At 35.7% G+C, this 11,409-nt stretch overlaps 1 protein-coding gene across 1 annotated transcript; it reads right to left on the reverse strand.

Annotated features, from left to right (window-relative positions):
* dlx2a (distal-less homeobox 2a) lies at positions 1-2,758 on the reverse strand. The gene is made up of 3 exons (XM_063005935.1): positions 2,440-2,758; positions 2,115-2,299; positions 1-1,081 (listed from the first exon to the last, which is right to left on the reverse strand). The coding sequence occupies exons 1-3, from the start codon at positions 2,756-2,758 to the stop codon at positions 752-754; spliced, it is 834 nt and encodes a 277-aa protein (XP_062862005.1). The 3' UTR covers positions 1-751.
* Between the last annotated feature and the right edge of the window lie 8,651 nt (positions 2,759-11,409).

Consider the following 11,409-nt stretch of genomic DNA (forward strand, 5'->3'; position numbering starts at 1 on the left):
TTACATTCACATGAAACGCTTTATTTAAATAAATCAGATTGATATAATAGCAAAAGTGTTCATTCAGCATTCAAAACAAAATAAATTAAACAAAATATTTCTGAGGCGCATTATAGTTTTTCCATACTTTCCCCCGTCAATATATCCTATAAAAACAAGAACCCTAGCCTATTTTTCTCAGGCCTGTAACGGATGGCACAATCTCAAAGTTACGCGGTGAATAAACTACAAGAGACAAGATCTGTATCCCTACTAACCTTATGTACAAATAAAAAGACAAAAATGTAACAGCAATGGGTACATTTAAAGTACGTTACGGTGAACAAATGAAAGTGAGGTCATTTTTAAAGGCACGATACAGCTTGAAATTGTGCTACATAATCTGACATTAATTAACACATCCTGCTATAGAGTTCACTCTGGTATGAACAGCCTTTTTAGAGCATAGCTTTGGATCTTAGTGGTTCATTAACTAATGCATTTTATCTTTTACTCTCTTCACCTCTAGAGACAAAATAAATAAATACAAAAATAGTTGCATGTCGTTTATTCATTCGTGTTTTGCCCGATGACATGTGGAAATGAGAAAAGAGGAAACAGCATTATGCGCAGTGAGAACCGTGCTAGATCTGCGTCAGTTCTGTAGGCGCAGAATCACCCAGAAAACAACAAGGTCTTACGAGGCGCATGAAACGTTTAGTCTTTTTTTCAAACGAAATTTTCCAGTCTTTAAAAAAAGTCATTGTTGTTGTCAAAATATCGTCCCGGCGCTGACGGCTGTATTGTGGAGGTGCGGTGCCAGTGCATTAGGCTGGATGTGAGCGCCTGAGTTCGTTGAGGAGTACCAGGAATAGTTGGTAAGGAAGGAATGTGCCGTGCTGCTGGGTGAGACGCTGCTCGGGGCTAAAACCGAGCTCACACTGTTCAGCCGCTGGTTTTGGGGAAAATCCCAGGCGCCGTTGACAGGCGGAGAGTGGCACGGTGGAGACTCGCTGGAGGCAACGTGTTGTTCTGGAGGAATTTCACCATTCTTCCACAATTTCTTGAACTTCGAGCGACGGTTCTGAAACCAAATCTTCACCTGCAATAAAGCACGATGGCATTTAAACCAATGAAATAAACGTGTCTGCGCGATTATAAACTGGTTCTGCAACATAGCCTAAACTGAAAAATGACGTCAAACTAAATATTGAGTACACAGACAAAAACATTACATTGAATGAACTTAATTTACATTTGTATCATGATTTGTACATCATTTCTACATAGATTAATCACAGAGGTACTGTTTTTATCTTTTTAGCAACCATTGTAATTATGTAATTCATTTTATTTATGGTAAAATACACATACACACATACACATACAAATAATTCTGTGCTGATAAACTGCAATAGCACAACTCATTATAAACAATAGCAATTAATATATGATATGTTGATGCGTTAAAATAAATGTAGAATAATTTAACATTAAATCAAAACTGTTTTAATGCAGTTGCGTTATTTCTGTAATACAATATCCAAATCCCACTCGTTTAGGCCTAAACCTCACAAATCTTCAATTATTCCTTTAACCAAATAATAATGACATGGTAATCTAACATGGTGATTAATAATTGAATTTATTAATTTAAGATATCGGAAAGTCCAGGGCAAGATTGGATTCGCGGTCCAGATATCTATAAAAAGGGTTGCACTAATATTTTTTGTGTACATAACAAAGATATAATACACCGAAAAGATATATCCAAATGTTAGTTCACATGTAGGACACAATTGTGTTGAGGTAATATACATTGTTTATCCTTTTTAGTTTATCAGTGGACCAGTAATTCACTGATTTGTTTTGTACAATTTTATACCCAAAGAAAGGCATATATTATATATGTTTTTTTATGTATTAGATATAATAATACATACTAAGATTTGTTTTGCACAGTATGATACCTACAGGAGGAGATGTATTAGGCCTAAATATGTTGTCTGTGTATAGGGGCATTTAGTTTACTGTTTAAGATATTTCATGTTTGGAATAATTGTACCCCTGGATTTAATCATTCTTTTTTTTTATCTTTCAGACCAGGCTTCCTGAATAAAATGAGTAAAACTCACCTGGGTTTGTGTTACGCCCAGAGAAGCAGCGAGCTCGGCTCTCTCCGGCAGCGCCAGATATTGCGTCTTTTGAAAGCGCCTCTGCAGCGCGGCGAGCTGGAAACTTGAATAAATAGTTCGAGGTTTGCGCACTTTCTTCGGTTTTCCATTCACCATCCGAATCTCTGGTTCATTGTCATCCTTTTCTGCATTTTAATAAGCAACAATTGTGAAGTTGTGGTTAATATTATACAATAAAACAATAACTCAATATAGAGTAAATAACAATAGCTCCAATAAAAAAACACATACACAATAACGACCAGAAAAAAAGTTAAGAATTTACCTGCGTCGGTGGGAGTAGGCGATGTGCTGGAGCCGTACGTGCTGTAAGTACTGAAGGAGCTGTTGAAGCCCAGCTCGTAAGATTTTGCGTTATACTGGACGCTGTTCATGCCGTTGTTGTGGTAAGGATAGGCACCGAGCTGGCCATAAGGGGATCCTGCACAGTGTCCGGCTTGCTGACCGTTGTAGTAGCTGCTGTCCGTGGCGGTGGAAACGGGTAAAGTCGGGGACTCCTGCGGCTTGTGCAAGCTGTGGTAACTGCTAGAGGTAATCTGGTTGGAATGCATATCTGTACTGAGACTGTCAAACACTCCAGTCATGATTACTGCACAAACCGCGCAAATAACCTACATGCACTCATCCAGTAATATAAAATAAAACCAGCAAAAACACAAAGATATGCAAAAGTAGCCAATTTCACGAGCAGTTCCAGACTACTTTGTTTTTGTGGTTGTTGTCGTCATTCCTTGCAGGTTTAGACAAGCGACAGGGTTTCAGTCCCGAACCGAAGCGCGTGAGTGTCTGCAGCCTGAGAGTGGAGCGCGCGGCATTTATCGCGAGTCACGTGGGAGGACGAACTCGCGCGCCACAAACAGCCAATGATGGCCGACTTCATGAAGGCATAGTGTATAAGTGGATAAAGGCCAGCTTACAAGATACACTCAGTGTTTACATTTGTTTTATACTCATTTATTTACTGTCTGTATAAATAAACAAAACATTTTGGATTTAGATTTATTGTCACTTTAGACTTTACATAACATACACAGGAATAAAACATGAGCAAAAGTGTAAATAATATTATGCACATTGTTCTAACAACAATGCAGCACAGTACAATAAAGAGATTTGACACAATATAATGCTGTATTTATTTTTTTTAAAAGTGAGAATTTAAAAAGAAACATAAACGGGCAATTTATAAAAATAATCAAAAATGTATTTAAGAAAAAATAAAGAATAAGCAGAACGGAAAAAAACAGAATAATAAAATGTAGCTTTTTAATTTGTTAAAATTTAAACACACAGGTAAGTGTAGAGAGAAATAGAAGAAAACGGAAACAAAAAGAAAAATTAAGAAAAATTATCTATTTTAAATCATTTTTTTAATTATTGAGTTAGCATTTAAACACGCAGATAAGAAAACAAAAAGTGCAGTAAACATAAAAGACAGAAAACGATGTTTTATTAATTGGTGCATTATTTCCGCAATTTCCCTTCTGGGATCAATAAAGTAATCAATTAATCAATCAATTTACCTAAAATAAAATTTACTTAGGGTAGTGGTAGCAGTGGTAGCTCAGCGGTTAAGGTACTGGACTAGTAACCAGGAGGTTGCCGGTTCAAGCCCCACCGCCAAGTTGCCACTGCTGGGCCCCTGAGCAAGCAACCCTTAACCCTCAATTGTTTAAAATTGTGTTCAGTCAAAATTGTAAGTCGCTTTGGATAAAAACGAAAATGTAGATGTAAATGAAAACTTGCAGATAAGTTAAAAAAGAAACAAAATTAAACACAACATATTTCTAAAAATACACGTTTAACTTTTTATCTTACATATGGGCGTCTTTAAACATTTAAACACAAGTGCAGAAGAAAAAAAACAAAAACAAAAAAAGGACAACGTCCTAGACTTTTACACAAGGCTCTTCTTATATCATTCCTGTTTACTTCTAAAAATCAAGAAACTGACATTAGTAAAAGTACAGAAATGTTTATGTGATACGCACACGCAACGTCAAGCTCTGATTCTTCCCTTCAGTAAATTTACTGAGTGAATGAACTTAGACCGACTGTTTGACGTCAGTGTTAAATGCAAAACACCTCTTTCTTTTGCGACATCTGTTGGCATAAACACCATCAAAGGTAGGATAGGTTATAGTGATCACTAAACGAATAGGATACAAGGAGAAATAACAGCTCATGCTGTTGCATATAGCTTACAGATTTACATTTTTATTTCGTATAAGGTCATATTACTAAATTAGACTAAAACCTAGGCGCTGATTCTTTCTAATAGACTGATTACTTCTAACTGACCAGTAAACAGGATGCACTACCTGCTGTGAACTTATTCGAAAGCCGGGATTTCCATACATCAAAACTCCCCATGTTATTTTTTACATATATAATGTGGCATACATGCCAACATTGGCCCTTTGTGGGCAGACTTTGAGCAATGTGGGCATAAACTCATACAAACTTCAAACTGGTGTATACATAGGATAGAGTTGCTGTGTGCAGTCCACTCTTTGGCAAGCCCACACTAATTTGAGGCTACTGTGGGTTGGGCCACAAAGGGCCAGTGGCATTTTTAACCCAGTCTGCCCAGTGTGGGTTTTCTGTGGGTAGCCCACACTTAGGCAGAAAAACAATTCCCATGTGCTGTCATTGCTGTTAAGCCCATAAAGAGCCAGTGCCATTTTCACTTTGTCGACCCAGTGCTTCCTAGTCTGTACACACTATAGCAAGTCTACATAAATCCAAATGTTGGTCTGTTCTTAGTTAACCAGAGATAGTCACTACCAGTTTAGACCAGTTTAGAATAATACCAAGGGGTCTAAAATGAATTATGAAATTAAGTGGTTTTCTATTAGAAGCATTGATATGTAGTCGAAATTAGACCACTAGTGTTAATGTAAGTAACAGTCAAAATTAACATATTAGTATACATGTTCACTATGGAATTACCCACCTTACATGCTGTCAAGCAGCTCTGATCCACCAAAACATGGATTCCACAAAGCTGAACCTTATCAGAACCTTACCAGCTTCTTCAGAGTTTGTACTTCGCTAGCTGGATTAGTATCGATTATTACTAGTGCATCCTAGGTAATCTTTTTTGGAGCTGAACAATGCAGACTTATTCGTGCCGTCCCCATTATCGTGGAGAAAACATGATTTGTCACAAAGGTTGATTTACTTCCATTGCTCCAATGTTCAATGCCAATGCCTGCATGGCAATTTTAGGTGCTTTTGACAGTGGACAGAAGTTAGCTTTTACACTTGGATGTATTGTGTGTTGTGACAGTATTATCACCAGGATTAACATAATCGGTAGTTTGTTGGTCAAGACAGTCAACTGTTGATTGAGGATGGCATATGAATTTCTAAATATGATTTGTATAAAAAGCTATTTATGTGTAATAGAAATTTCTATGGCATTAACCCACTTATGGTACCCTGTGATAATTCATCATCTCATCACCATTATTTTATTATTGACTACATTGCTACCCAGTGGTCAAAATGATGTATAAATATTATGATAGAAACCAGTGATTCACAGATTTTATTACAGTTTTAATGTAATTACAGCTAACTGGGATTAAAATTAAAATAAAAAACACAATTTAAAAAGTAAAGGACAGGGTTTGCCTTGTCTAAATTCAATAAATATCTGTCTTCAATAATCACCTATTATTTTGGTCCTTGATATGTACCTAACATCATGTACCCTGTATGTAGCGTTTCATTCTTGTACAGACACACAAAGACGACAAAACTACCTGGTTTGTTTTTGTATTGATTTTGAAGTTTGGTAAGGGTGTGTTTAACGTAAGCAGTATACCAAAATTTAAATGATTGTTAGACCAAAGTTGACACGGTTAATTAAATTTTGTGGTGTATATATTTAATTATGTTGGCCTAGGATCAAATAGTCATAGACGTGCCTACAACTGACCAATAGGTTTCCTACTTAATGTCTTTATCATTGAAGGTTTAGAGACTGAAGGTAACCATTACAAACCCACTGGCTATACAGTAGGCTTACCAAAGTAAGATACACAGTATTAAGCAAAACACAATAATATAATAAAGCATTTAAAAATGTTTTTTTTTTAAGTAGTCTATATTTACCTTAAAGATATAATCTCCTAATTTAATGTCTTTCTCGTTTCGTCATGTTTCCACTATCTCTCGTTTGTCAAAACTGGAAATACTAATATTTTAATGCTATAGCGCCACCTGTTGGTTAAAGTTGACTATTATTATTATTATCGTGATGATTTAGAGCAGTATTTCAATTCTACTGTTTATTTACGTGTGTGGACTATGTATTGAGTACTTATTGGTATCTGTGGACTGTGTGAGAGTTTGTAGTGGGTTGATCTGAGCACAGTGTTTGTAAGACTGTATTTAATGTAATGCTTTAAATGTTGAAAATGAGACGATACTTTGAAGGTATAGAACTGCTGTATATAGTCAGATGCAAAATGTGTAACCTATTAAATCAACCTTTTATTTTAAATGAATGTATGTGTTTAAAATATGAGCGTGTATAGTAGTTTATTGAGTGTGTATGTATTACCATTTGTTAATCATTTACATGAGTATAGGCTCTATGAATGGACATACAACTGAAGTTTTTAGATAGAACAATATTAATCACGTTTAACCCTTGCTTTAGAACTTCAATTTGATCTTCTGCCCCATATACACTCACCTTAAACTTGATGTATTTACTCAGAATCGTGTTCTAAGCTAGTGTCTTTCATAATTTCATAACGTTTTTACTGGCCAGTTTGATTAGCTAATGGCAACCATTATGTTTAGAAATGCCAAAATGTTGTATAAATATCTAAAAGCAAACTATATCCAATATTGTGACACAAATAACCTTTACTCAACAATCTTAGGACTAATTTTCAAAAGAGGGTTTCGCATTAACAATACATAAAATGCATAATATATTGATAAGGATATATGGATAGTAAATGAATAAGGGGCACCACACGCACACATACTACTATATATAGAGCTGTTGTGTTCCAAATACTATCCTATATACAAAAGGTGTGCTAGATTTTGACCAGTGACGAGGCTACTATTTTACACTATTTAGGATTGTTTTGCTTGGATTAAGACACGGCCCTTCACTAAAGCTACTCTCCTTGTGCGGTCTGATTTTGAATATTTTAGCCAGATATGTCATGCTGTGTTATTGTACACACATAACATGTTATTATTATTGTTATTATTATTATAATGCAAGTGTGATAGCTATTACAACCTTTATTATATTAAAAAATAAGTTAAAATTTTTAGCGATTCCTGTTGTACTCATACTGTAGAACTTTTATTTTATAATGCAGGTGTAGTAAGCAGCACATGTCACTGGGTAACTAATACAACATTTATTATAAAATATAATATCAAATTTACATTTATTAAGTTTTATTGATTTTACACTATTATCGTATACTGTTATTAGCTGTAGGACTTTTATTTTGTATTACAGGTATAATAAACAGTAGTACATGTTTAAATCAGTGGCGATTTCTCTAAGACTGCAAGGGAAGCTCAGCTTCCCCTAAAATGTCAAAAATTAAATGGTCAAATATGTACAGCTGTGTTAACATTTCATTGACTACAAATGCGTTAGAACACGTTCATCTCGAAGAGGAGTTCGTTCAGAATCAGCTACTTATCACAAATCGACTGACTCGAACTGAGCGTCTATTCACTTCAATGGAACTGCATGGAACGGTTTTTTCATTGCTTCGAAACTCGCCGGTCATTGGATAAAGGCCACGATTTTGTCCCGCCCCCGGACGCTGAGCGTCTCTGGGGGTGAAAGGAGCTGTGGGCGGGTCTGGACGCGGAGCTTCTGCAAGATGATTGGAGGATCAGTCGAAAGGCTGAATCCCGTTTTGATTGACAGCTATTTTGAGCTCTACACCATCACTTAATCACTGGGAGCTTCAGTCCCATCGCGGATTTTGCGAGTGAAGTCGAAAGACAAACTGCAACCCATTTCTTCGATAGGATTACAGGCCATTTTCTTGAAAAGGAACGGAGAGCAGAATTTATGTATAAATAAATTGACAAATTTTATGATGTAAGCCGACAATGAGCTTCCCCTCTTTGAAAGACCAGCAGCCACCACTGGTTTAAATGCATTTTCAGAAGTTGATGCTTCCTTAGTTCTTAAACACAGATGAACGCTGCTTAAAAAATGTCGTTAATTTTTCATTTCTGAATATTTATTGACCGAGAGCGAGAAGAAAGCATCGTGAATATTAGGCGAATATAAAACCAACTTCACAAAAGCAGGTAGGATGAAGTTAGGATGAAATACAGTATATGTGTGGTCACTGGTCCTAAAAGGCTCACTGGCTTCTCCTGATTCTGACAGTTACTATAGGGTGAATTCTGGCCCACTTGTGGTCAGAGGTCTAAGGTTCAGGGAAATCAAAATGTGATACTAGTTTTTGCCCACTGTTGTGGTCTGTTGAGACCTATCTGACAAAAAGTTGTAAAGACTTGTAACTGGGTGTCAAGTATGTTAAGGATGTCGAATGTAAAATACGTTTAACTTAATTAACTAAATGAGTCAGCCAATTTTATATATTTATGTATACATATTTTGTCAGTTTAATCAAGTTCTAATGAACTTATCCATCTTCTACGCCACCCAAGAAGGATGTGTCCTGTTGAGTCTGGTTCCTCTCAAGGATTCTTGTACTTTTAAGGGAGTTTTCCTTGCCACTTGGCTTGCTCATCGAGGGTTTAAAATGCGCAATACAAACACATTTGACTAGACTTGAGCTGTAAAAATAATTTGGAAATTATCCATCCCATTGCACAGATTGCCAGTTTTAACTGATAAACGTTTTATTAAGGAAAAAGGTATTGAGGTTCTAACTTAGGCCTAGGATCAAATAGTCATAGACATGCCTACAATTGACCAATATGTTTCCTACATAATGTCCTTATCATTCAGGTTTAGAGACCGAAGGTAACCATTACAAACCCACTGGCTATACAGTAAGGCTTACTAAAGTACGATGCACACAGTTGTATTAAGCAAAACACAATTTCATTAAGCAAGACGGGGTTGTAAGAGAATTTGTAACACACTTTAACACCAATAGAGGGCAGTACATGTTTTATAATTTTACACTAGCGTACCCAAACATACCTGCTGAAAATGCATCAAGCAAGCACTCTTGCCAGACCTGAAAAATTGATTCTGATTAGCCATATCCTAAATAGCTTTGCATATATTTAGAAATGTTTTAAATAAACTATAAAAATGAAGAGTTAACCTGATTCTTATTTAACTTTGACTTAAACATCTGTAATGTAGTGTAACTGGGGCTGGATGAGAGAAAGAAAAAGCTTTGACTAACCACAGATGTGTCCATAGTAGTAATGTCTGTCAGGATGTACAAGTTGTGGCCACAGACATCTTTAGTTTATATAATCTTTACTTCCTGTGACCTTAAATCTGAGCGAGTAATCTGAGTGAATTACAAAAACAATCACTATACTAGAAACACTGATTTTTGAAAATGTTTTTATTAAAACAGCCTCTGACAATGTTTGTCATCTAGTATTTAATTGTGCTAATATTATTTTGGATTGCAAGCCACACCTCACCCAATATTCGCTTTTTTACTGAATAAAAAGTACATTTCCACAGACTCCCTTTAAAATCTTATGGAAAACCTTTTCAGAAGAGTAAAGACAATTATACTCGTAAGGGGGGGGTCCTACTACATATTAATCCTCATAGTTTTGAGATAGGATTTTGTAGAACCTCTTGGTTAGGTGTCACCTATGTTCTTATATAGAATTTTTAATGTTCTTGTAAGCATCCCAAGAAAAGCTATGTAAGGACATATATAAGGAGAAATAAAACAAACTGTGTAGATTCAAAACTATGAAGGGAAAAGGGAAATGGACTTTTATTATATTAATGTGCTTTTATGAGTGGCTTAAAAGGTTAGTATCAGAAACTTTGCAGTTTCATATTATACTAAATAATTAATTTTTCATTGAGCACATTGTATATATATAATTCATTGGTGTACTTTCAGTATCTGAGAAGTGATACAGTAAAACATAAGGGTAGTTTATAATGATTGCTGCTGTTGATTCCATTATTTATTTGTAGTCATAACAGGAGTTACTTTGCCTATTTTGCCTATTATTTTTCAGTTCTTACATTTACCCTCCTACTTCTTCCCACACACAGAGTACTTGTTTCCTTTGAGGCCAATTGAATATTACACTGACTGCAGACCTATTATGAGGCAAGAAGTTGATCTAAACACAATTTCTTCTAATTAGATTTCTTATTTGTACTTTAGCCATTCTATTACTATAAATTTTGTTTTAATAAACATAAATACTTTTAATAAACATTCCAGTGTTAAAGTGCAATAAGTCAATAGTTGTGCTGGCAATAGGGGTCAGTTTAGAGTAGACAATCTACCGTTTGCATGTTTTGGAAGGTAAACAGAGTGCCCAGAGGAAACCCATTTTGACACTAGGAAAACATGCCCTGTACCTGCAAGACCAGAATGAAAGAATCCAGTACCAGGACACTGAAACAATGATACCCATACTGGGGCTGCTTTCTACAGGATTTTGGAGTGTGGCTGTGGTAATTCATCCAAAAGATACTGATGTTGGAGGATGTGGTCTTCCAGTTTGTGGTTGAGTTGCCTACTGGGCTCTTTAGAATGGCCCATTCTTTTACAAATGTTTGTAAAGGCAGACTGCATGGCTAGATGCTTGATTTTATACACCTGTGACAATGGGGCTGAATAAAATACCTGATTAGGAGGTGTGTCCCAATTAAAACCAATGATTAAGAGGTGTGTCCCAATACTTTTTCCCTTATAGTTTATATAACCCAGTGAAACAAAAAGGAATGAATTATTGCTTAGTTTCTAGACACTGATCAATTAAAAAGTAAAATATAATGGAGAGAATGCTGCAGTAAAATTTTTGCCAATAATTGTGGCACTTTCATGATATGATATTCTTTTGGGATTTCATGTGAGTATGTTGTTTAAATATTTATTAAAATTTAAGACTATAAATTAGCCCCTGGTAGTATATCATTGTGTATTAACTCACCGGAAGAATCGGTCACAAATTGGACCTCTGTCATTCACTGTCATAACAGACTGGTGAGAGCATTTTCCACATAGTTTTAAATAGCAGCTGAAACTGGTGT

This window comes from Trichomycterus rosablanca, chromosome 12 (genome assembly GCF_030014385.1).
Source record: "Trichomycterus rosablanca isolate fTriRos1 chromosome 12, fTriRos1.hap1, whole genome shotgun sequence".
Lineage (NCBI taxonomy): Eukaryota > Metazoa > Chordata > Actinopteri > Siluriformes > Trichomycteridae > Trichomycterus > Trichomycterus rosablanca.